Here is a 27,589-nt window from a genome sequence, read left to right as displayed (position 1 = left end):
AGTCAGGGACAGAATTGAAACACAATGTACAGCCAGATACCTGCCAGTAAACTAACCCCAACCTGCAAAGTTATCTGGTCCTATTTTACTAGTAACTTCTTACAATACAGGTTTCCATCTATGGTTTTATAAAGTGGATAAAAAAATAACACATATTTATAAAACTCCTCCACTGACGTCCTGCGACTCTCGGCGCGTTTTGCTGAACTAAATTATTTCTCATCAGAACCGACACGACCGGATGATGAAAGAAAGCTTTCCCCAACTCATGTACAGTCTAATGATTAATCCCAGGGGAATATACACAAAGGTCGGCAGAGTTTACACCTGAGTTTCAATGTTATGTTATTTTCTCAATGATAACTTATCAGGCTGGGGTAATTAATTTTGTGTGATAACCCATCAGTATGGATGCACTTCAGCCCCACTGGTCAGTACTCCACAGATTATATATATCCAAGCGCTGATTTACCAGCTGTATCAATTATTGTTTTTTACCAACCTCATTCACTAAAGCATACTTTGCAATTACAGAGGTTACAATGAATCATGTTGGAATTATGTCTGTTATCTCTTATAACGCAGAGTAAATGATGGTGCACAGAGAGTTTAATCTACAGAGATAACAGTTCCTCAAATGAAACTTAATAAGGTGCTGAGCCGTAAGAGAATTAGGTTTGCTGGTCTCACATCACTTCGGATCTTAAATCCTCTTTTTATCCTTCTTCGTTTGCTGACATGTTCTCTCCTCCTCCAGCTTTTTGCACAATTCACGGGGCCCGTTTCCTTCCAGAGCGGATGGGTTCTTGTAGGACCCCCCGATTTTATCCCAGAGAGTAAAATACTGGCCGTAATTATAGTCAAAAAACAGGTGGTGGTCGGTGTGGTGGGCGGCGCCGTTAATGATATTCTCAAGATACTTAGGAACGCGGTAATCTCCATCGTGAATTGATACAGTCCAGATATTTACGAATACGTAAAGGCCCAGATAGGTTAACTTGTGTAAGGGGAAAATAAAGGGATAGATGTGATAGGGCAAGCTCTGTAAGAAGCCATCTAGAGGGTGAAACGCGTGGCTGGCAAAGGGGGTGGTCACTTTCCAGGTGTGATGAGGCTTGTGCACAGTCTGCAAAACATGAAAAGACACAAATATAATGCAAGGTAAAATATACTATACACTAGATGTAGGCACCTTGTGGCTCTTGAGCAGCTGTAGAACTACAAGGCCCAGCAAGACCTATTCAGAGGTCTTCTTTAAAAATCTACAGTTTGATGCTACCATTTCACATCCTTCCTTTGAGCAGGAGTAAAACCCTGGAGCAAGAGAATGGGGAGAATCCTAGAAGAAACAAAGGGCTGTATTTACTAAGCAGTGTTAGGAGACAGAGTGAAAAGTGAAAGGTGCCAGCCAATCAGCTCCTAACTGCCATCTCACAGGCTGTTTGAAAAATTCCAGTTGGGAGCTGATTGGCTGGCACCTTATCACTTTCTTATCACTTTTCACTCTGTCTCCTAACACTGCTTAGTAAATAGACCCCACAGAAACACAGGTGACCGTTTACCTTAATGAATTATGGATTTATTTTTAACTTCCTTCGAATGACTTCAACTTTTTCCCTAATCCCCAAAACATGGGTTAACTAAATATTAAATGAAAAAGGCTTTACTTCCGTAAAGAGAGGAGTGTTAAGGGATACTTTGTAGTTTGTGATAGGGAACTGGAGCTGACACTGGAGGTATTTTATATTATACTAACCAGCGGCCCAGGATTCGCACTTGAGCAATTTTGAATTTACAGCAATAGTCTTTTTTTTTTTTTTAACCGAGGTCTTAGAAGATTGTCTTGTAGACGACATTAGTTGTTTTTCCTCCTGACGTCAACACGAAAGATTTAGTTTTGACGTGAGATGCAAAAAGGTCGCGTAAAGTTGTCCATGAGAAAAACCACTTCAGTCACCTCCAGCCACGTTACGTGTCTGTCCCTGAGCTTTATTCATGGTCATGCCAAAGCCGACTCTTACCGGGAACTGGACTCGTTAGAAAATAAAGAAATGTATATTATAGGTTTGTAGTATATGGGAATGTACTGTGTTTCTTTAAGTGGCTGTTATCTGCTTAGGGTACAGCCTTGGAAAGTAATAGAACCAGGGCAGACAGCCTGTGCAGAGAGTGTAGCTCTCACCTTGTGTGTGGGAAGCCCAGGCGTGTATAATCATGTACTGTGCGTTACCTGTCCCTCCACCTGTTCTCTGCATCTATCCTGCAATGCGATCTTCTCATCAGGAAACACAGGATTACATTTTGGGTCACCTCATCCAAATATAATTTGGCGTTTATACGTTACGTCCCATCAGCCCCCTCCCCTGACGGCATTTTGTGAACATAATATGCGTCAGATCTCATAACATGACGTTACATGAACATATTACAAGTCACATCGCTGCTGCCATATATACAGAATGGTCACAACTGCTCTATAGGGAATTAAGAGGCGATACTCAGGGGTATAATCCAGGGTATGGACAGTAGGCCTGATTCAGAGGCGCACGCTATATGCGTGCGCTGGCTCTAAATCAGGGCGTCCCTATTTCTTTTTTGACCGGCCTCCAGGCCGCTCACACAGCTGCAGGTGACCACCCACAGCGTGTGCGTGCGGCCTGGCGATGGTCGCGATTATCGGGCTTACGAGGAGACCCTGTGGTAGGGTCTCAGGTCTCGCAAGCCCGAGTGGACTTCCTGCTGAAATAGAGCAGGAAGTCCACTACTGACATCACTAGTGATGTCAGTAGGGCCGTCCACAAACGGCAGGCGTTCCTTCGGGAACGCCTCCGTTTGTGCAGCCACCGCCCCTCCCCGCCTACAAAACGGGGCGAGCTGACGATCAACATCGACAGCCGCCCCGTCTTGTAGCGAGCCCCGGGGCTCATGCGTGCGCAATGGCCCACCATCGACTCACTTGCGAACGCTATGCGCTCGCGAGCGGGTATGAATCAGGTCCAGTGTCAACGCTGCATTATATGAGTATTTACAGAAAGTGCAGAATATATAATTGTAAAAAGTACAGATGTGTCCTTGCTCATCTATACGCTGTAGCGTGATGTGCCTGGTGTGAGAGAGCCGTCAGTTACCCTGCAAGCCTGCTAGCGTTCGGGCATAATTTTTTTTTTTGCCAAAATCGCATCTAGCAGTGAAAACGGTCATTTTTTGGCAAAATTTTCACCCAAAAAAACGGTGAAAACGGCAAACAGGCGAAAATGGAGAAAAAAAACTGGAGAAAAGGTTTTCTCCATCCCGGACCAGGAGGAAAAAAAAAAATGCAAAATCACTATTTTTGGCTAAAAATGTTGGGATTTCTTTCAGAACCCTTTGGATACCCCCCGCCCCCCAATCATAAATTACCCCAATTTTTTTTTTCCGCAAGTCGTGTACTTTGGCGAAAAACGACCGCGCAAATCTTGTTTACTCTTTTCGCCATTTTTTGGTAAAAATTTCACAGTTTTTTGGCGAAAAACTGCCGTTTTCGCCAATGGCGAAGAAACCTGCAGTTTTTTCCGCTAATTGAATACGGCCCTAGGTCGCAATGCGATGTGACTAGGACACACCAGCAGACGGTACTGATTAATTACATGTGACACTTGTATATCTGTGTGAGACTGAGACTGTAAACGGAACTTTGTGTGGGGAAAAGCTGTGACTGCCACATTGTAGCACTTTGTACGCTAATTCAGAGACTCAGTAGTACACATATATACAAGTGTCACATATCACACTTATCAGCACCGTCTACTGGTGCGTCCTAGTCACATTACATTGCCACTTAGATGCATTTTTTGTCAAAAATAGACGCTCGGCGCTAGCAGAGTCTCGCGAGACCAGGCGCACAGAGGGGTTGTTTGGCGCGACTGCAGCAAAGACAAGGGAGGACACATCTGTAGGTTTCTTACAGACTCCCAGTCAGTGACCGCCGAGCTCCACACGAGTACAAAACGTCTATGTACGTTGCACCATAAAAACATTGAACATCATTTCTGTCTACGTTATCTGTTCTTGTAAAACTCAATAAAAACTATTGTTAATTAAAAAAAAACAAAAGCAAACCATAGTACATAGGCTTAAGGTCCATGGGCCTAATTCAGAGCCGCTCGCACGATATTGGGGCCCTGCTCAGGCGCCGCGTCCGGCGTGCGCGAGCCCCGACGAGCGACTGAGCTTCAGTCGCTGCGGGGCTCGATACAAGACGGGGCGGCTGTCGATAGCGAGTGACAGCTCGCCCCGTTTTGTAGACGGGTAGGGGGGGTGGCTGCACAAACGCAGGCGCTCCCTTAGGAACGCCTGGCGTTTGTGGGACGACCAACTGACATCACTAGTGATGTCAGTAGTGGACTCCCTGCTCTATTAGAGCAGGGAGTCCATTCGGGCTTGCGGCAGCCGAGACCCTACCCCAGGGTCTCGTCGCAAGCCCGATGGTCGCGATAATCGCGACGGTCTCCAGCCTGCTCGCACAAGCTGTGGGTGGACACCCACAGCTTTGTGAGCGGCCTGGAGAAAAAAAAAAAGAAACGCCGACAGGCCCTGCGAGCTGCCTGCGGCAGCGAGCGGGTCTGTCTCAGGGCCTATATCCCCAAGCCACAAAGAGAGAGGCCGGGGAGTCAATAATGGATTATACGTGGGCTGGGGTAGTGCGGTTTTCTTTGGTATGTTTGTCGATTAGCGAAATTCAAACCTATTTTTTATTTCAAATATTAACTTAAAAAAGGACATTAAATAGGAGGGATATAAAAATAGGTATGCAGAATTCCTTAAAACACCATAAAACTGTAAAAAATAAGCTACATTCTGTACTGTACCTTGTAAATCAATTTATGATGCAGGAATCGATGGATCCAGTAAATTAACATATCCGTGAAGAAGAGGAAAGAGAACATACTGAGAATCACCCCGAACCAGCCTATAGAATAGACAGATCATTAGTAGGACACATAGATATATACACATAGATATATACACATAGATATACACACATAGATACACATAGATATACACACATAGATAGATACACATAGATAGATACACATAGATAGATACACATAGATAGATACACATAGATATACACACATAGATAGATACACATAGATAGATACACATAGATAGATACACATAGATAGATACACATAGATATATACACATAGATACACATAGATAGATACACATAGATACACATAGATATATACACATACATAGATATATACACATAGATATATACACATAGATAGATACACATAGATAGATACACACATAGATAGATACACACATAGATACACATAGATATACACACATAGATAGATACACATAGATAGATACACATAGATAGATACACATAGATATATACACATAGATACACATAGATATATACACATAGATACACATAGATAGATACACATAGATACACATAGATATATACACATACATAGATATATACACATAGATATATACACATAGATAGATACACATAGATAGATACACACATAGATAGATACACACATAGATAGATACACACATAGATAGATACACATAGATAGATACACATAGATAGATACACATAGATAGATACACACATAGATAGATACACACATAGATAGATACACATAGATAGATACACATAGATAGATACACATAGATAGATACACATAGATAGATACACATAGATATACACACATAGATAGATACACATACATAGATACACATAGATAGATACACATAGATAGATACACATAGATAGATACACATAGATACACATAGATATATACACACATAGATATATACACACATAGATAGATACACATAGATAGATACACATAGATAGATACACATAGATAGATACACATAGATAGATACACATAGATATATATCAAGTGCGTAAAGTTCACATTGCAGAGCCTCCATATATACAGCACATCTACAGCAAATAACAATACTTAGGTAAGAGACGTAGAAATTAGTACATGGGGGGTGATAGTGGCTTTATGAGCATTGGCCCTCATTCAGAGCCGCACGCTCTGAATGAGGGCCGGCCTCCATGAAAATGGAGCGTCCTCCTGGACGCTCGTATAGCTGTGGGTCACCACCCACAGGCTATACGAGCGTGCATTTTGATGGCCGCGATGGTCGTGACCATCGCGACCATCGAAACTGCGAGCCGGAGCCTGCGGTTGAGGTTTTCAACCGCAAGCTCCGGAGTGATTTTGGCTCTATCAGAGCCAAAATCACTCCCACTGACATCACTAGTGATGTCAGTGGGCCGGCTTCTGACGGTAGGCGTTCCCGTGGGAACGCCCCCGTCAGGGAGGCACGCCCCCGGCACGCCTACCAAAGGGGGCGTGCTGTCAATCAACATCGACAGCACGCCCCCTTTGATCAGACACAACGAGCGAAGGACTTTCCTTCGCTCGTCGCGTCTGGCGCATGCGCACGACGGAGCTCCCTCCGTCGTGCGCATGCTCAGTCCAGAACATCGACCCACTAGCGAGCGGACAGCCGCTCGCGAGTGGGTCTGAATCAGGCCCAATATTCACTGATAAGCAGATATACATCACTGCAAGAAATAAACGAGATCCGTCGTATCATAACCACCGACATGTCGTCAATGGAAGCCGGAGGGCTGAGAGTCGTAGTCTCCAGAACGGCCGTTAAGGTGTGTACACACGGTCAGATTTGTCAGATCATCGATTTCGGATAACGATGAACGATTGAACGATTTCATCAACGATTTGAACGATTTTGTGAACGATTTCTCAGTAATAAAATGAATGAAATCGTTCAAATCTTACTGCAAACACAGTCGATGTCAGATATCGTTATCTGATGTGCGGGAATGCGCGTCGTTGGTCGATGCATGCGCAACATGTCAAAGGATATGTACGATTTTTACAATCGTTATCGTTCAGATCTTTAACAAAATCTGACCGTACGTATGTAGCGTTAGTGCCCCCAGGGGTGTCTGAACTAAAAGAGTGTCCAGCCAGGGACATACGAGCCCTTTTATAACAGACAGTCAGACGCTAAACTATAGCAAATACTGGGCCTGATTCAGAGCCGCTCGTAAGCGGCCGCTCGTTCGCTCCAAGCGATGTTCACACATCTGCGCATGCGTATGGGTTGTAATGCGCATGCGCCAACCAGTCATTGCTGTCGGAAATCGTGTGCTCACAAAATAGCGAGTGCCTGCTAATATGAGTGACAGGATGAGGCGTATGTGGGTGGTAACGGGGGAAGATGCTTGAAAACAGGGAGTGGAGAAAGGCGTGCCAAACGGTCAAAACGGGCGTTTTAAGAGTGTGCATAATTAACAAATCAGCGTCATCGGCCACGTCACTTGGTTGTCTTTTAGCCTGAACTGTTCGCATGATTGCGGTAGGAAAATGCTACCACAAGAATAGCGAACAGTTCAGACGCCGTTCGATGTACTCGATTAATCTAATAAATAGCATATTGACGTATGATGCGAGCGGCCAGGGGGGCGTTTTTTCAAAATAGCGAGCGCATGTTTCGTTCGCTCGTTCAGACATAGAGGCGTCAACAGACCGCAAAGAGCGAGCGCTAAATTTAAATATCCGGCCTCTTTTTCAGAACGACCGTCCGCAAATAGAGTCCGGCTCTGAATCAGGCCCACTGTTCTGTAACGTCCATAATGGCGGCTGAGAAGACGAGCCTCATATGCTCTATTTCTCCTTCTTAACGCGTTTTCCAAAAATGGAAAAATAAGGCAAACGCAATCGCGCAGCTATACAGCAGTCGTTGCTCCACTTTTAAAATACCCCGTAATAGGCGGATACAGGATCTTCCCCATTCTCCCGCTTGTGACGACTGACAGAAAGTGACACAGACCCAACTGCGGATATGGACCTCTTCCAACATCATCAATAAGTGATTGGTCAGATAGGTACCACAACACTTTATAATTATAACCTATAAAGTAACCCAGCACGAGGGAAGGGGAATATTACACAGTGGGCCTGATTCAGAGCTGAACGCTCTGACCAGAGCGCTCGCTCTGAATCAGGGCCCTCCTACCTGAAAATGGAGCGGCCTCCTGGCCGCTCGCATAGCTGTGGGTGACCACCCACAGCATATGCGAGCGGCCAAAAAGATGGTCGCGATGGTCTTTGACCATCGCGACCATCGGGCTTGCGACGAGACCCTGCGGTAGGGTCTCGCTGCCGCAAGCCTAGGAGTGATTTTGGCTCTATCAGAGCCAAAATCACTCCCACTGACATCACTAGTGATGTCAGTGGGGCCGGCTTCAGACGGTAGGCGTTCCCATGGGAACGCCTCCGTCTGGCAGCCACGCCCCCGGCACGCCCACCAAAGGGGGCGTGCTGTCAGTCACCATCGACAGCACGCCCCCTTTGGTGCAAGACCCGGAGCGACAGCTTGGCTGTCGCAGTCCGGGTCTCGCGCATGCGCACGACGGAGCTACCTCCGTCGTGCGCATGTGCATTCTCACAACATCGACCCGCTAGCGAGCGAACTTTGCTCGCGAGCGGGTCTGAATGACCCCCAGTGTGCCAGACAGGGTTCCCCCCCGTCTAAATCCATGAGGCTGACACTGCAGTGGCGCTGTGTGGTCTACGCATCAGGAGCTAGCGATGGACGACGGATCAACAAGAACGGAGGAGGGGCAGACCATCGGGAGCGACGGGTAAGAGGTGATCGGTGTGGCCTAATGATAGTGCAGTCAGAAGATAAGTTACCGTAGGGGGAACTGTCAATGTTGTCATAGAGCCGACTATATCCCCGGACTTCAACTAAGAATATGGCGACTGTTGGGATACTTATCCACGGCATGGACTTCAGCGTGAAGATGATCTCTCGTTGGACTTGGTTCTAGAGAGAGAGGAGATGAAACAAATGAGTATAATATACACGTTATAGTCTCACAGGCGCGCACATCATGGCTCCGTTCTGTCCTGGCAATGCAGACTTTACTGTCACCCCAGCAGGGACGTCTTACCGCAACGTCCGGGAATATTGTCCTCGCAACTGGTCCCACAATACTGGCTGCAGGAGATAATTCTACATCACTGCTGCCCACTGGCCCATATCAACCTTATGTCGTAGGTCTCTCACCTGCATGATATAGCCGCCTCCTAAGTCAGATGGGGAACCGTAAGAAATTGGGACCTTTACAGGAGGACAGACTTGCAGAAAGGACATAACGGAATGTGGCCGTGAACTTCAAAGAGATCCTATATGTACAGATATGTACAGTGATTATATGACAGCGTCTGTGCTAGTAGGATCCTTATGGAGAACTGCTTACACTACAGATGTGTCCTCATACAGCTAGCCTCTATATATACGCCATGCGTCACGAGTCGCCAGGCTGTGCCGAGCTGTGTAGCGTCTTTTTCGCTCGAATATGTGTCTTACAGAACCGCTGCACGAGACTGCAGCGATTCGTTTAATATGCAACTAAAACGCACATTCCAGCAAAATAGACGCAAAAGGGCTGTTTGGCGTGATTACGGCAATCTGTACTGTCTTGCCCTGATTCAGAGCCGGACGCTCTGACAGAGCGCTCGCTCTGAATCAGGGACGGTCTTTTTTTTTTTTAGAACGGCCTCCTGGCCGCTCGCATAGCTGTGGGTGACCACCCACAGCTATAGCGAGCGGCCAGGAAGATGGTCGCGATGGTCAAGACCATCGCGCTTGCGACGAGACCCTTGTGGTAGGGTCTCGTTGCCGCAAGCCCCAGAGAGATTTCGGCTCAAACAGAGCCGAAATCTCTCCCACTGACATCACTCGTGATGTCAGTGGGGCCGCCCCCAAACGGAGGCGTTCATATGGGAACGCCTCCGTTTGGGCAGCCACTCCCCCAGCCCGCCCACCAAAGGGGGCGTGGTCACTTAACATTGACAGCACGCCCCCTTTTGGTACGAGACCCGGAGCGACGGAGTGCCCGTCGCTATCCATGTCTCGCGCATGCGCACGACGGAGCCGGCTCCGTCGTGCGCATGCGCTCTGGGCCACCATCGACCCGGTTGCGAGCGCTCAGCGCTTGCGACCGGGTCTGAATCAGACCCTCAGTCCTGATTACTAGTGCTGCTAGTTCCCTGTACTGATTGCTTTAAACACTGACTGGATAAACCTTCAGGCTGGTTTTATCATACGATAGTGACTGTAAGATCATGGATTTATTTCTTTGAAAGAAAAACGGTTTTAATTATAGATATATATTGTATATATTAATTATAACTATTAATGTAAACAATGAGTTTGTTCGACTAAAAGCTGAGTAGACTGGTTTGTCTGTTTCAACGGAAATTGGTATGAAATATCGCCGGCCGAATGGCAGGCGGTTGGATTCCCAGCAGCGGCAGCCTGACATCAGCAGAGATCCCAGCACCGGAAGCCCGACAGCGCTGGAAATCCCGATCGTGGATAGGTAAGTATTGTCTAACCTAACCTAACCCCCCTAACCCTCCTTAGGGGTGCCCAACCCTAACCTCCCCCCCCCAAGTGCCTAACCCTAATCCCCCCTCTAAGTGCCTAACCCTAACCACCACCTTCCCCTAAACCTAAGTCCCCCCCCAGGGTGCCTAACCCTAACCCTCCCCCTAGCCTAACCCTAACCCTCCCGGGGGGTGCCTAACCCTAACCCTCCCAGGGGGGTGCCTAGCCCTAACCCTCCCTCCCCCTAGCCTAATCCTAACCCTCCCGGGGGGGTGCCTAACCCTAAGTCGCCCCCGGGAGCCCTAAACCTAACCCTCCCCCCCCCCCGCGCGCGGCTGTCCGCTCGCGGCGCCTGGCATCGCTACGATCAGGATGCCGGGCGCCGGTTTCCCTGCGTCGGGGAAATGCCGGGCGTCTACATCTAGACGCCCGGCATTTCACCTTTGCCGGGATATGACAGTCGGGAAGCCGGCTGCCGGTATTTAGGCAGTTGGCTTCGCGATTGCATACCGTTTCAACAGGCTCAATGACCTTCCAAAGGCATCGTCCATCTGTAATAAAGTTCTGTAAAGACCTCTCATAACACTTCCATATTTACTTGTTTTTAATAATGTGTGAGATTATATATAAAAATAAATAAATAAATATATATATATATATATATATTATACATATACACACACAATTTACGTACATATACATATTATATTATTCATATGACTCCAGTCTTCCAGCACTTTCTATTATATACAACACAAGCATCTGCCAGCCTCACACAGGGCGTTAGGTGCCCATGCCTCCTCACCTCCAGGAACTGCGGATGCTTCATCAAAGAGTGGTCAAACACGAAATAGTAACTGAGACCCCCAAAGAAGAAGTAAATGACGAGAGCCCCCAGCATTGTGATTGCTAAGAGGCTGAGGTACTGGCGGAAGGGCTCATCCTCGCTCCAGGAACTTGAGTAGACGTAGGGGGTGAACACATAATAATCTGCGGCATTCAGAACCAAATCCATCGTCTCATCTGAAAGGAAAGAGCGGAAATAATGCAGTGGCTCGCACCTCATCCCCATGTCCCATCAGCCACCTTGTCAGCGGAAGGAAAGGATACAAGCCATGGCTTCTTAATTATAGGCCGCTTATTCTCCTCAGTCTAGGGGGTAAATTTACTACAGTGAGAGTTTTTAGAAGTGAGTTTTAAAAGTGATGTTGCCCATAGCAACCAATCAGAGTCTAGTTATTATCTTCCAGAAGGTGCTAGTTAAATGTTAAGTAGAATCTGATTGGTTGCTATGGGAAACATCACTTCTAACAACTCTCACTTTAGTAAATTTACCCCTTAGGAGTGATCGTGACCTGTTGGTTGCACACACACTGCAGAGACTCCTAATAAGTCACTAGGAAGTGGTGATATCACTGAGATGAGAGGACAGATCCTACTTATCAAGCAGTGAAAAGACATTTTACTGACAAACGCAGACTAAAGGCTCCATTACAGCTTCTCCCTATCCCCGTTACCCTAGTTTTCGCACATACCGCCATCCCCATATACCTCTATGGGAACAGCATCTTAAATCAAATTATCAAGCAGCTATTTTGAGATGGCATTACCTACGGGGTATCCAAAGAGATTTGCTGGATTCCCTCTGGGTCAAAGTTCTATGTACATGTGTGTTTAACGGGCTTATTCCTGGAACACTTCGGGCCAGATGTACTAAGCTCTGGAAAGTGATAAAGTGTAGAGTGATAAACTACCAGCCACTCAGCTCCCAACTGTCATGTTACAGGATGTGTTGGAAAAATGACAGTTAGGAGCTGATTGGTTGGTAGCTTATCACTTTCCATTTTATCACTTTCCAGAGTTTAGTACATCTGGTCTGAGAGGCAGAAAACCTCCACATAAGAGCAGGGTGTTCACAGACTGATGAACTGCAGATAAACTGCCCTCGGTATCATGGTGATAAATAGAGGTGTGCTGTATAATCTGCAAACATTCTACTTGTATGTATGGAAACTATGGGCCTGATTCAGAGCCGGACGCTATTTGCACTCGCTCGTTCAGAAAAAGGGGCCGGCTATTTAAATTGAGCGCTCGCTCTTTGCGGTCTGTTGACGCCGCTATGTCTGAGCGAGCGAACGAAACATGCGCTCGCTATTTTGTAAAGATGCCCCCTGGCCGCTCGCATCATACGTCATCTCCACTATTTATTAGATTAATCGAGTACATCGAAAGGCGTATGAACTGCTTGCTATTCTTGTGGTAGCATTTTCCTACCGCAATCATGCGAGCAGTTCAGGCTAAAAGACAACCAAGTGACGTGGTCGATGATGCTGCTTTGTTAATTATGCACACCCTTAAAACGCCCGTTTTGACCGTTTGGCACGCCTGCGTTTGGATCTCCACTCCCCGTTTTCAAGCACCTTCCCCTGTTACCACCCACAAACGCCTCATCCTGTCACTCAAATTAGCAGGCATTCGCTATTTTGCGAGCACACGATTTCCGACCGCACTGACTGGTTGGCGCATGTGCATTACAACTAGGGATGTGCAGGCTCGGATAGGTTCGAGTTTGCACGTGGAGTTCGGATTTTTCCCTCCAAAAAAACGGAACTCAGAACGAGGCAAAACGTCATCTTACATGGACGAACATCATCATTCCTGGTCTTTTGTCCAGGAATGATGATGTTCGTCCATGTAAGATGACGTTTTGCCTCGTTCTGAGTTCCGTTTTTTTGGAGGGAAAAATCCGAACTCCACGTGCAAACTCGAACCTATCCGAGCCTGCACATCCCTAATTACAACCCATACGCATGCGCAGATGTGCGAACATCGCTCGGAGCGAACGAGCGGCCGCTTACGAGAGGCTCTGAATCAGGCCCTATATGCAGCCAATTGGAGCAATGTCACATTGATCATGTTCTTCTGCTTTTCCCACTTTACAGCTGCAAACATTAGTGGACAGTCTCAAGTTTCTAGGGTTTGTATAAGTCCCTATTGACCAACTGCACAATACAATTTCCTTGATAGCTATCCGTTCCCCACTATGTGGTCCCCAGTCTGTGTCGCCCATTATATGTCCGCTCGCTCGCCTGTGTGTACTCCATCAGCTGCCCGTTCCCTGGCTTGTGTACCCAGTTATCTGTCCGTTCCCAGCCTTTGTGTCCTCCGTTACCTGTCCGCTCCCCAATTTATGTGTCGCTCATTACATGTCCTCTCCCCAGCCTGTGTGTACACAATCACCTGCCCATTCCCGGCTTGTGTGTCCCCCGTTACCTGTGCAGCCACCGGCCTGTGTGTCCCCCTTTACCTGTCCTGCCACCGGCCTGTGTGTCCCCCTTTACCTGTCCTGCCACTGGCCTGTGTGTCCCCCGTTACCTGTCCTGCCACTGGCCTGTGTGTCCCCCTTTACCTGTCCTGCCACTGGCCTGTGTGTCCCCCTTTACCTGTCCAGACACCGGCCTGTTTGTCCCCCTTTACCTGTCCAGACACCGGCCTGTGTGTCCCCCTTTACCTGTCCAGACACCGGCCTGTGTGTCCCCCGTTACCTGTCCAGCCCCCCAACCTGTGTGTCCCCCTTCACCTGTCCAGTCACCGGCCTGTGTGTCCCCCGTTACCTGTCCAGCCCCCCAACCTGTGTGTCCCCCTTCACCTGTCCAGACACCGGCCTGTGTGTCCCCCGTTACCTGTCCAGACACCGGCCTGTGTGTCCCCCGTTACCTGTCCAGCCCCCCAGCCTGTGCGTCCCCCGTTACCTCTCCAGCCCCCCAGCCTGTGTGTCCCCCTTTACCTGTCCAGCCCCCCAACCTGTGTGTCCCCCTTCACCTGTCCAGTCACCGGCCTGTGTGTCCCCCGTTACCTGTCCAGCCCCCTAGCCTGTGTGTCCCCTGTTACCTGTCCTGCCACTGGCCTGTGTGTCCCCCTTTACCTGTCCTGCCACTGGCCTGTGTGTCCCCCTTTACCTGTCCAGACACCGGCCTGTTTGTCCCCCTTTACCTGTCCAGACACCGGCCTGTGTGTCCCCCTTTACCTGTCCAGACACCGGCCTGTGTGTCCCCCGTTACCTGTCCAGCCCCCCAACCTGTGTGTCCCCCTTCACCTGTCCAGTCACCGGCCTGTGTGTCCCCCGTTACCTGTCCAGCCCCCCAACCTGTGTGTCCCCCTTCACCTGTCCAGACACCGGCCTGTGTGTCCCCCGTTACCTGTCCAGACACCGGCCTGTGTGTCCCCCGTTACCTGTCCAGCCCCCCAGCCTGTGCGTCCCCCGTTACCTCTCCAGCCCCCCAGCCTGTGTGTCCCCCTTTACCTGTCCAGCCCCCCAACCTGTGTGTCCCCCTTCACCTGTCCAGTCACCGGCCTGTGTGTCCCCCGTTACCTGTCCTGCCACCGGCCTGTGTGTCCCCCTTTACCTGTCCTGCCACCGGCCTGTGTGTCCCCCGTTACCTGTCCAGACACCGGCCTGTGTGTCCCCCGTTACCTGTCCGGCCCCCCAGCCTGTGTGTCCCCGTTACCTGTCCGGCCCCCCAGCCTGTGTGTCCCCGTTACCTGTCCGGCCCCCCAGCCTGTGTGTCCCCGTTACCTGTCCGGCCCCCCAGCCTGTGTGCCCCCGTTACCTGTCCGGCCCCCCAGCCTGTGTGTCCCCGTTACCTGTCCGGCCCCCCAGCTTTTGTGTCCCCGTTACCTGTCCGGCCCCCCAGCCTGTGTGTCCCCGTTACCTGTCCGGCCCCCCAGCCTGTGTGCCCCCGTTACCTGTCCGGCCCCCCAGCCTGTGTGTCCCCGTTACCTGTCCGGCCCCCCAGCCTGTGTGTCCCCGTTACCTGTCCGGCCCCCCAGCCTGTGTGTCCCCGTTACCTGTCCGGCCCCCCAGCCTGTGTGTCCCCCTTCACCTGTCCAGACACCGGCCTGTGTGTCCCCCGTTACCTGTCCAGACACCGGCCTGTGTGTCCCCCGTTACCTGTCCAGCCCCCCAGCCTGTGCGTCCCCCGTTACCTCTCCAGCCCCCCAGCCTGTGTGTCCCCCTTTACCTGTCCAGCCCCCCAACCTGTGTGTCCCCCTTCACCTGTCCAGTCACCGGCCTGTGTGTCCCCCGTTACCTGTCCAGCCCCCTAGCCTGTGTGTCCCCTGTTACCTGTCCTGCCACTGGCCTGTGTGTCCCCCTTTACCTGTCCTGCCACTGGCCTGTGTGTCCCCCTTTACCTGTCCAGACACCGGCCTGTTTGTCCCCCTTTACCTGTCCAGACACCGGCCTGTGTGTCCCCCTTTACCTGTCCAGTCACCGGCCTGTGTGTCCCCCGTTACCTGTCCAGCCCCCTAGCCTGTGTGTCCCCTGTTACCTGTCCTGCCACCGGCCTGTGTGTCCCCCTTTACCTGTCCTGCCACCGGCCTGTGTGTCCCCCGTTACCTGTCCAGACACCGGCCTGTGTGTCCCCCGTTACCTGTCCAGCCCCCCAGCCTGTGTGTCCCCGTTACCTGTCCGGCCCCCCAGCCTGTGTGTCCCCGTTACCTGTCCGGCCCCCCAGCCTGTGTGTCCCCGTTACCTGTCCGGCCCCCCAGCCTGTGTGTCCCCGTTACCTGTCCGGCCCCCCAGCCTGTGTGTCCCCGTTACCTGTCCGGCCCCCCAGCCTGTGTGTCCCCGTTACCTGTCCGGCCCCCCAGCCTGTGTGTCCCCGTTACCTGTCCGGCCCCCCAGCCTGTGTGCCCCCGTTACCTGTCCGGCCCCCCAGCCTGTGTGTCCCCGTTACCTGTCCGGCCCCCCAGCCTGTGTGTCCCCCGTTACCTGTCCAGCCCCCCAACCTGTGTGTCCCCGTTACCTGTCCGGCCCCCCAGCCTGTGTGTCCCCCTTCACCTGTCCAGACACCGGCCTGTGTGTCCCCGTTACCTGTCCGGCCCCCCAGCCTGTGTGTCCCCCGTTACCTGTCCGGCCCCCCAACCTGTGTGTCCCCGTTACCTGTCCGGCCCCCCAGCCTGTGTGTCCCCCTTCACCTGTCCAGACACCGGCCTGTGTGTCCCCCGTTACCTGTCCAGACACCGGCCTGTGTGTCCCCCGTTACCTGTCCAGCCCCCCAGCCTGTGCGTCCCCCGTTACCTCTCCAGCCCCCCAGCCTGTGTGTCCCCCTTTACCTGTCCAGCCCCCCAACCTGTGTGTCCCCCTTCACCTGTCCAGCCCCCTAGCCTGTGTGTCCCCTGTTACCTGTCCTGCCACCGGCCTGTGTGTCCCCCGTTACCTGTCCTGCCACCGGCCTGTGTGTCCCCCGTTACCTGTCCGGCCCCCCAGCCTGTGTGTCCCCGTTACCTGTCCGGCCCCCCAGCCTGTGTGTCCCCGTTACCTGTCCGGCCCCCCAGCCTGTGTGTCCCCGTTACCTGTCCGGCCCCCCAGCCTGTGTGTCCCCGTTACCTGTCCGGCCCCCCAGCCTGTGTGTCCCCGTTACCTGTCCGGCCCCCCAGCCTGTGTGTCCCCGTTACCTGTCCGGCCCCCCAGCCTGTGTGTCCCCGTTACCTGTCCGGCCCCCCAGCCTGTGTGCCCCCGTTACCTGTCCGGCCCCCCAGCCTGTGTGTCCCCGTTACCTGTCCGGCCCCCCAGCCTGTGTGTCCCCCGTTACCTGTCCAGCCCCCCAACCTGTGTGTCCCCGTTACCTGTCCGGCCCCCCAGCCTGTGTGTCCCCCTTCACCTGTCCAGACACCGGCCTGTGTGTCCCCGTTACCTGTCCGGCCCCCCAGCCTGTGTGTCCCCCGTTACCTGTCCGGCCCCCCAACCTGTGTGTCCCCGTTACCTGTCCGGCCCCCCAGCCTGTGTGTCCCCCTTCACCTGTCCAGACACCGGCCTGTGTGTCCCCCGTTACCTGTCCAGACACCGGCCTGTGTGTCCCCCGTTACCTGTCCAGCCCCCCAGCCTGTGCGTCCCCCGTTACCTCTCCAGCCCCCCAGCCTGTGTGTCCCCCTTTACCTGTCCAGCCCCCCAACCTGTGTGTCCCCCTTCACCTGTCCAGCCCCCTAGCCTGTGTGTCCCCTGTTACCTGTCCTGCCACCGGCCTGTGTGTCCCCCGTTACCTGTCCTGCCACCGGCCTGTGTGTCCCCCGTTACCTGTCCGGCCCCCCAGCCTGTGTGTCCCCGTTACCTGTCCGGCCCCCCAGCCTGTGTGTCCCCGTTACCTGTCCGGCCCCCCAGCCTGTGTGTCCCCGTTACCTGTCCGGCCCCCCAGCCTGTGTGTCCCCGTTACCTGTCCGGCCCCCCAGCCTGTGTGCCCCCGTTACCTGTCCGGCCCCCCAGCCTGTGTGCCCCCCGTTACCTGCTTGCTCCTCTGTATCTTCCTTTGCGTTGTCCCAGCTGCGACTGCGAGTGACAGGGGGCGGGGCCCAGAGTTACAGAGAGAACGATGAAGGGGCGGGGACAGATGGACTGATGTGACGTCATGCTCCGTACCACTGGCGAGACGGCAACAGACCCTGTCATGTGACAGCAAGGATGTCACTGATTGGCAGAACTCCTGTCTCCTGTCGCCCCTGGAACCCGCCCCCTCTTTAGGCTCAGCCCCCCGGAGATAAGAGGAAGGTTGTGGGTAGGGGGCGTGGCCTGCAGGACTAGTCTCGCCGGGCAGCTCAGAAGCTTCGCTAGGGGCGGGGCTAGTTGCTAGGTTTGGGCGAGACTACGTCTTTGAGTGACAGGCGCCAGGAGCCCAACATCGATGGCGCCAGCTGATGTACTATTGGGCGGGAAACATCGGAATGTTTGAGATGAAAGTAAGGAGCCACCAGCATACACAGAATTACAGAGGTCATAACCATGATGTGATATCAACCCTCAGCCCATGGTGCTCCTACAGGCCAAGCAAAATGGCTGAAATGACAAGCAATGAAGAAAATGAGGTCCTGTAAGTGGGAGCCAATAGAATCACAGATGTCAGGCAGCAAGGGAATAAGCTGTGCACTCCTATTTCTCATTGGATAATTATATATGAAATCCCATAGAATGTGTGTATGTACTGGAGAGCGATAATAATGATGTCAGCATGCCGTCACGGTCACTCTGACCCCTCCCACCTCTGTCAGTGATGTCACTCCCGCAGAGCACCTCTCTGTCTCCCATATCACCCAGAGCACCTCTCTGTCTCCCATATCACCCAGAGCACCTCTCTGTCTCCCATATCACCCAGAGCACCTCTCCGTCACTCAGAGCACCTCTCCGTCTCCCATATCACCCAGAGCACCTATCCATCACCCAGAGCACCTCTCCGTCTCCCATATCACCCAGAGCACCTCTCCTCCATCTCCCATATCACCAAGAGCACCTCTCCGTCTCCCATATCACCCAGAGCACCTCTCCATCTCCCATATCACCCAGAGCACCTCTCCGTCTCCCATATCACCCAGAGCACCTCTCCTCCATCTCCCATATCACCAAGAGCACCTCTCCGTCTCCCATATCACCCAGAGCACCTCTCCATCTCCCATATCACCCAGAGCACCTCTCCGTCTCCCATATCACCCAGAGCACCTCTCCTCCATCTCCCATATCACCAAGAGCACCTCTCCGTCTCCCATATCACCCAGAGCACCTCTCCATCTCCCATATCACCCAGAGCACCTCTCCGTCACTCAGAGCACCTCTCCGTCTCCCATATCACCCAGAGCACCTATCCATCACCCAGAGCACCTCTCCGTCTCCCATATCACCCAGAGCACCTCTCCTCCATCTCCCATATCACCAAGAGCACCTCTCCGTCTCCCATATCACCCAGAGCACCTCTCCATCTCCCATATCACCCAGAGCACCTCTCCGTCTCCCATATCACCCAGAGCACCTCTCCTCCATCTCCCATATCACCAAGAGCACCTCTCCGTCTCCCATATCACCCAGAGCACCTCTCCATCTCCCATATCACCCAGAGCACCTCTCCGTCACTCAGAGCACCTCTCTGTCTCCCATATCACCCAGAGCACCTCTCCGTCACTCAGAGCACCTCTCCGTCTCCCATATTACCCAGAGCACCTATCCATCACCCAGAGCACCTCTCCTCCATCTCCCAGAGCACCTCTCCGACTCCCATATCACCCAGAGCACCTCTCCTCCATCTCCCAGAGCACCTCTCCGACTCCCATATCACCCAGAGCACCTCTCCGTCTCCCATATCACCCTGGGCACTTCACCCATTCCCATATAATCCCGGTGATCAATGTGTTACTGATGTTTCCACTGTTGTACGTAAGTCATACCTATCTACTCTCCCAGAAGTTGTGAGAGGCTCCTGATTTTACGGGTAGCCCTCGACACCCCCGGAAGAGTGCCCTGATCTCCCACATCCCGCCTACTTCCTAGTGAAGTGCGCACATTTAGATGGATAATTACTGTGAATCACGGTCCCCCCCTCCCCACCAGAGTATCAAGCTGCATTTCCTCTATGGGCTTCTCTGAGAGAGGAGACATATGTGGCAGATGTGAGACGCCGGAGGTGGACGTCGCTATACACACGATGGCGGCTGAGTCTTTAGTATATTTTTGCAAGTCCAATGCGTACAGAATGGCGTCAGTGACGGGTATTGCATGCATCTCTGAATCAGGCGCATAGTCCATTCACTGTTACTTTAGAAAGGTGTTTACTCCCTGATCAATGGGCTGTTTCTTAATTTGCTGTGTTCAGTGTGTGGCTGAAGGGAGCACAGACGAGTCACAATCACTGCATGTTCCCCGCATTATTACACCAGACATCTGGAAGCCCTCACTGTCCAGCTGAATGTAATTGCCTTTACTTTCTCTTTATAGATTATGGTTCATCACCACCACTAGATGGCAGTATGAGCACAGTGCATTTTACTCTTATGTTGTTATATGCTGTATTCTGTGGTCTTTGGGCCTGATTCACTACGGATCGCAATGTAGCGTACGCACGCAGTTTAGTGCGATAGTATGCTAATCCATAACGGTCGCAATGCCGCCGCAGCACTACATGAGGGTGCCCACTTTACTTTACACGCACATCCGTAATGGCTAGCAAGACTGCGAAAACATCGGTACAATCGAGTACCATCGAAGCCTCACGCACAGTTAAGGCAGGTCAGACCTCACTCAGGAATTGCTTCAGCGCACGCTATCGGGCCTCAGGCTGCGTGGGGCAGCGCAATGGCTACTTTATGTATGGCCATGCAAACGCGTTAAAACGCACTGGCACGCTTGCGTTCGGCCAACCACTCCCCCGTCACCACCCACAAATGGCACTTTCTGTCAGTGGGTCTGCGTGGTCGCAGTGGCCGGTTCGCGCACGAACACTTCGATGCATACGGCCAATTGCGTGCGTATAGGCAACTGCGATCCAAGCTGAATCAGGCCCTTTATGTGATCTGTAGCTTTACTTGGTGCAGTGAGAGGTCATTAATAGATTGTAGGCCTGCTAATACTAACTGCAATATATATTATTATTTAAAGCAGCAATCCCATGAAATACATAAATCACTATGACCGGCTAAAGGGAGAATCTTATTAATAAAACATTTTTCTTTGGTTTGTTTCTTTAAGCTGCTATTACTGATTTATGGTTTTGAAGTTTCCACAGTGCAATTTGACTACCGTGGCAACCACAGTCACATGGCACATGATGTAGTGAGCATAGAAAATCGGGAAATCTGATCAAACCCACAAGAAAAGTAAAGGGAAAACATTGCTCTATAGCTGTAACTCCTCTTACTCCCCATCACTCCCTGGCACCATACCCCGCTCACTGACATAACCCACACCATCCCCCACTCCCTGGCACCATACCCCGCTCACTGACATAACCCACACCCCTCCCCACTCCCTGGCACCATACCCTGCTCACTGACATGACCCACACCATCCCCCACTCCCTGGCACCATACCCCGCTCACTGAAATACCCCTCCCCAACCCCCACTCCCTGGCACCATACCCCGCTCACTGAAATACCCCTCCAAAAACCCCACTCCCTGGCACCATACCCCGCTCACTGACATAACCCACACCATCCCCCACTCCCTGGCACCATACCCCGCTCACTGACATAACCAACACCATCCCCCACTCCCTGGCACCATACCCCGCTCACTGACATAACCCACACCACCCCCACTCCCTGGCACCATACCTCGCTCACTGACATGACCCACACCATCCCCCACTCCCTGGCACCATACCCTGCTCACTGACATGACCCACACCATCCCCCACTCCCTGGCACCATACCTCGCTCACTGACATGACCCACACCATCCCCCACTCCCTGGCACCATACCTCGCTCACTGAAATACCCCTCCCCAACCCCCACTCCATACCTCGCTCACTGAAATACCCCTCCCCAACCCCCACTCCTTGGCACCATACCCCGCTCACTGACATAACCCACACCATCCCCCACTCCCTGGCACCATACTGTGCTCACTGAAATACACCTTACCCACCCCCATTCCCTGGCACCATACCTCGCTTACTGAAATAACCAACACCATCCCTCACTCCCTGGCGCTATACCTCGCCCACTGAAATACCCCTCCCCAACGCTCACTCCCTGGCACCATACTGCGCTCACTGAAATAACCCACACCATCCACCACTCCCTGGCACCATACCTCGCCCACTGAAATACCCCTCCCCAAGCCCCCCTCCCTGGCACCATACCTCGTTCACTGAAATGCACCTTACCCACCCCCACTCCCTGGCACCATACCCCGCTCACTGATATAACCCACACCATCCCCCACTCCCTGGCACCATACCCCGCTCACTGACATAACCCACACCACTCCCTGGCACCATACCCTGCTCACTGACATGACCCACACCATCCCCCACTCCCTGGCACCATACCCCGCTCACTGAAATACCCCTCCCCAACCCCCACTCCCTGGCACCATACCCCGCTCACTGAAATACCCCTCCCGAACCCCCACTCCCTGGCACCATACCCCGCTCACTGACATAACCCACACCATCCCCCACTCCCTGGCACCATACCCCGCTCACTGACATAACCCACACCACCCCCCACTCCCTGGCACCATACCTCGCTCACTGACATGACCCACACCATCCCCCATTCCCTGGCACCATCCCCCACTCCCTGGCACCATACCTCGCTCACTGACATGACCCACACCATCCCCCACTCCCTGGCACCATACCCTGCTCACTGGCATGACCCACACCATCCCCCACTCCCTGGCACCATACCTCGCTCACTGAAATACCCCTCTCCAACCCCCACTCCATACCTCGCTCACTGAAATACCCCTCCCCAACCCCCACTCCTTGGCACCATACCCCGCTCACTGACATAACCCACACCATCCCCCACTCCCTGGCACCATACTGCGCTCACTGAAACACACCTTACCCACCCCCATTCCCTGGCACCATACCTCGCTCACTGAAATAACCAACACGATCCCCCACTCCCTGGCGCTATACCTCGCCCACTGAAATACCCCTCCCCAATGCTCACTCCCTGGCACCATACTGCGCTCACTGAAATAACCCACACCATCCACCACTCCCTGGCACCATACCTCGCCCACTGAAATACCCCTCCCCAAGCCCCCCTCCCTGGCACCATACCTCATTCACTGAAATGCACCTTACCCACCCCGCTCCCTGGCACCATACCCCGCTCACTGAAATACCCCTCCCCAACCCCCACTCCCTGGCACCATACCCCGCTCACTGACATAACCCACACCATCCCCCACTCCCTGGCACCATACCCCGCTCACTGACATAACCCACACCACCCCCCACTCCCTGGCACCATACCTCGCTCACTGACATGACCCACACCATCCCCCACTCCCTGGCACCATCCCCCACTCCCTGGCACCATACCTCGCTCACTGACATGACCCACACCATCCCCCACTCCCTGGCACCATACCCTGCTCACTGACATGACCCACACCATCCCCCACTCCCTGGCACCATACCCCGCTCACTGAAATACCCCTCCCCAACCCCCACTCCCTGGCACCATACCCCGCTCACTGAAATACCCCTCCCCAACCCCCACTCCCTGGCACCATACCCCGCTTACTGACATAACCCACACCATCCCCCACTCCCTGGCACCATACCCCGCTCACTGACATAACCCACACCATCCCCCACTCCCTGGCACCATACCCCGCTCACTGACATAACCCACACCACCCCCCACTCCCTGGCACCATACCTCGCTCACTGACATGACCCACACCATCCCCGACTCCCTGGCCCCATACCCTGCTCACTGAGATGACCCACACCATCCCCCACTCCCTGGCACCATACCTCGCTCACTGACATGACCCACACCATCCCCCACTCCCTGGCACCATACCTCGCTCACTGAAATACCCCTCCCCAACCCCCACTCCATACCTCACTCACTGAAATACCCCTCCCCAACCCCCACTCCTTGGCACCATACCCCGCTCACTGACATAACCCACACCATCCCCCACTCCCTGGCACCATACTGCGCTCACTGAAATACACCTTACCCACCCCCATTCCCTGGCACCATACCTCGCTTACTGAAATAACCAACACCATCCCTCACTCCCTGGCGCTATACCTCGCCCACTGAAATACCCCTCCCCAACGCTCACTCCCTGGCACCATACTGCGCTCACTGAAATAACCCACACCATCCACCACTCCCTGGCACCATACCTCACCCACTGAAATACCCCTCCCCAAGCCCCCCTCCCTGGCACCATACCTCGTTCACTGAAATGCACCTTACCCACCCCCACTCCCTGGCACCATACCCCGCTCACTGACATAACCCACACCATCCCCCACTCCCTGGCACCATACCCCGCTCACTGACATAACCCACACCACTCCCTGGCACCATACCCTGCTCACTGACATGACCCACACCATCCCCCACTCCCTGGCACCATACCCCGCTCACTGAAATACCCCTCCCCAACCCCCACTCCCTGGCACCATACCCCGCTCACTGAAATACCCCTCCCCAACCCCCACTCCCTGGCACCATACCCCGCTCACTGAAATACCCCTCCCCAACCCCCACTCCCTGGCACCATACCCCGCTCACTGACATAATCCACACCATCCCCCAGTCCCTGGCACCATACCTCGCTCACTGAAATACCCCTCCCCAACCCCCACTCCATACCTCGCTCACTGAAATACCCCTCCCCAACCCCCACTCCTTGGCACCATACCCCGCTCACTGACATAACCCACACCATCCCCCACTCCCTGGCACCATACTGCGCTCACTGAAATACACCTTACCCACCCCCATTCCCTGGCACCATACCTCGCTCACTGAAATAACCAACACCATCCCCCACTCCCTGGCGCTATACCTCGCCCACTGAAATACCCCTCACCAACGCTCACTCCCTGGCACCATACTGCGCTCACTGAAATAACCCACACCATCCACCACTCCCTGGCACCATACCTTTCCCACTGAAATACCCCTCCCCAAGCCCCCCTCCCTGGCACCATACCTCATTCACTGAAATGCACCTTACCCACCCCGCTCCCTGGCACCATACCTCATTCACTGAAATACACCTTACCCACCCCCGCTCCCTGGCACCATACCTCGCTCACTGAAATACACCTTACCCACCCGCTCCCTGGCACCATACCTCGCTCACTGAAATACACCTTACCCACCCCCGCTCCCTGGCACCATACCTCGCTCACTGAAATACACCTTACCCACCCCTGCTCCCTGGCACCATACCTCGCTCACTGAAATACACCTTACCCACCCCCGCTCCCTGGCACCATACTTCGCTCACTGAAATACACCTTACCCACCCCCGCTCCCTGGCACCATACCTCGCTCACTGAAATACACCTTACCCACCCCCGCTCCCTGGCACCATACCTCGCTCACTGAAATACACCTTACCCACCCCTGCTCCCTGGCACTATACCTCGCTCACTGAAATACACCTTACCCACCCACGCTCCCTGGCACCATACCTCGCTCACTGAAATACACCTGAGCGCTCGCAACCGTGTCAATGGTGGCCCAATCGCATGCGCATGACGGAGCCGGCTCCGTCGTGCGCATGCGCGAGACCCGGATTGCGACGGGCAATCCGTCGCTCCAGGTCTCGCAACAAAGGGGGCGAGCTGTTGATGTTGAGTGACAGCTCGCCCCCTTTGGTGGGCGGGCCGGGGGAGTGGCTGCCCAAACGGAGGCGTTCCCATGTGAACGCCTCCTTTTGGGGGCGGCCCCACTGACATCACGAGTGATGTCAGTGAGAGAGATTTCGGCTCTGTTAGAGCCGAAATCTCTCTGGGGCTTGCGGCAACGAGATCCTACCACAAGGGTCTCGTCGCAAGCCCGATGGTCGCGATGGTCTTGACTCTGAATGGCTCTGAATCAGGGCCACAGTTTTTAAGCCTCCGGCATCTTAGTTCCGTCGGCCATTCTGTTCAGCTATAGGGTTCATTGGGGATTGAGGAGAGTCTACGGTTTTCTGTGTGTGAGAGTGAGATTTCCGATGCTGTCAGTATAATTACGGGCCTGCCTCCCTCCACAGTTTCTAAACCATTTTAAAATGTGCGGGTGAGTTGTGATGATGCTGATTTAGACACTGAGGATGCTACTTTGGAGGCTGGTAATGTGCCACAGGACGTGCAGGATAATGGTGGATCTGACAATAATGAGGATCACAATGATGATTATGTTGGACTTGAAGAAGATAAGATGACGTAGACTGTGTAGAAGCAAAGCAGCCACCAGAGGTCACCTCTTGCCCATGATAAGCGCATTGCACTGCCATGGGCAAAAGTCCAACTCTATCATGTGTAAATATTTTTACCCTAACCCAGGCGAGATATGTCAGGACATCCATACCCTTTGTTACTCCAAAGTAAGCAGACGTTGTACACACTTCCTCTCTGTTATGTCATTTGCGGTGAATTCATTTGAGTGTTTCAGCAAAGCAGTTACATCAGGGATATAGGGGCATATGTTTTTCAAATAATATATGCGGCAGGTTTCTATGGGGGCCGCGAAGCTGTCATATTTACCAAGCTGTATTCCGGAGTTTGGCCCCAGCAGCTGAAGATGGCGTTATCCACCATAGCCTGTGGGCTACATTCCACAGAAATGACCTGTTGCCCTCCCCAGCAATGGCCATCACTGGATGGCGTTATGCGCACCCTGAAGGGAGATTAGCAGGAGGAGACCGTTCTCTTCCTGCTCTCCCATATGGCACTGCGCCTCGTGACCTCTTCAGCGGGCATGTACCGTCTTTTGCAAAGGTGAGAGACGCCAGTAGGCCAGTGACCGTCTCTCAGATTTCCTCCAGAAACCTGTGACAGGTAATAAGTAGAAAGTTACTAAGTCATAGGCAGGACATGATCACTCTGAGGAAGCTGCAACAAAGTGAAAATATACGAAACTTCTGTCCGTAACCCATGGTGCTAGAGAATTGAATTGGATTGGAGGGTATGCGTTATAGCGCCTTTAATAAAAAAATCGGTACGTTAGTTTCCATAAATGACTGACTCCTGCCAAGAGCCTGAATATGATCCCATGGGGCTCTAAGCAATATAGTAATTTGGTCCCCTTTGCTTCTCTGTCTAACTGCCCCCCCCTAAAAACAATTAGGATAGTCCAGGCCCCTCATTATACATGGGGCCCCGTAGCGTATCTGTGACGGGTGTGTGGTGCACACGGCCCCTTGGTCCAGGGGGAATCGCACCGCGCACCCTGCACCCCTATTCTTTATTACTTAACTCTCCATACTCCTGAGGCAGTAGCAGCAATGCTGCGCAAACCACCGTGAAAATGGCGTGGAGGGCATTTTTCTGGCGATCTGTGCATGCATAGTAGGACAATCACCAGGAGAATGTCCACTGCGCAATTTCCCAGAGACCTGCGCATGAGCAGTAGTCTCTGGCACAACGCCAGAGTCTACTCGTTTATGACGCCAGCTAGACAGGAGGGGGTCCGGGCGGAGACTGCACACGAGCTTCCTCCTGACTTTAAATGCCACTGATGGAGCCCTAGGCAAGAGCCTAGGTTTCATTGTGGATAATCCATCTGTGTTCATAGGGGGATATGTTCAATATCCCGACAGCGGGAATTCCGGCGGCCAGAATGCCGACTCCGGAATCCTGACACTTATCAGAATACCGGCGCTGGCATCCTGA

General features: G+C 52.8%; 1 protein-coding gene across 1 annotated transcript; it reads right to left on the bottom strand.

Annotated features, from left to right (window-relative positions):
- Positions 1–591: 591 nt before the first annotated feature.
- On the bottom strand, positions 592–17,845 carry SC5D (sterol-C5-desaturase). Its single transcript, XM_088481861.1, has 5 exons — positions 17,736–17,845; positions 11,258–11,475; positions 8,751–8,883; positions 4,848–4,948; positions 592–1,126 (listed from the first exon to the last, which is right to left on the bottom strand). The coding sequence occupies exons 2-5, from the start codon at positions 11,465–11,467 to the stop codon at positions 704–706; spliced, it is 867 nt and encodes a 288-aa protein (XP_088337987.1). The 5' UTR covers positions 11,468–11,475; positions 17,736–17,845; the 3' UTR covers positions 592–703.
- Positions 17,846–27,589: the final 9,744 nt, after the last annotated feature.

The sequence above is a fragment of the Taudactylus pleione genome, unplaced genomic scaffold (assembly GCF_031769625.1).
Source record: "Taudactylus pleione unplaced genomic scaffold, aTauple2 ptg000278l, whole genome shotgun sequence".
Taxonomy (NCBI): domain Eukaryota; kingdom Metazoa; phylum Chordata; class Amphibia; order Anura; family Myobatrachidae; genus Taudactylus; species Taudactylus pleione.
The sequence above is the reverse complement of the archived record's forward strand: the minus strand, read 5'-3'. Positions and strand labels throughout refer to the sequence as shown.

Excerpts from the sequence above, each read along its gene's own strand:
- SC5D (XM_088481861.1), bottom strand. The coding sequence starts at position 11,467 with ATGGATTTGGTTCTGAATGCCGCAGATTATTATGTGTTCACCCCCTAC. Across the intron at positions 8,884-11,257 it reads AGCATCCGCAGTTCCTGGAG|AACCAAGTCCAACGAGAGAT; the intron begins GTGAGGAGGCAT and ends CTCTCTCTCTAG. Across the intron at positions 4,949-8,750 it reads CATTGACAGTTCCCCCTACG|GCTGGTTCGGGGTGATTCTC; the intron begins GTAACTTATCTT and ends TCTATTCTATAG.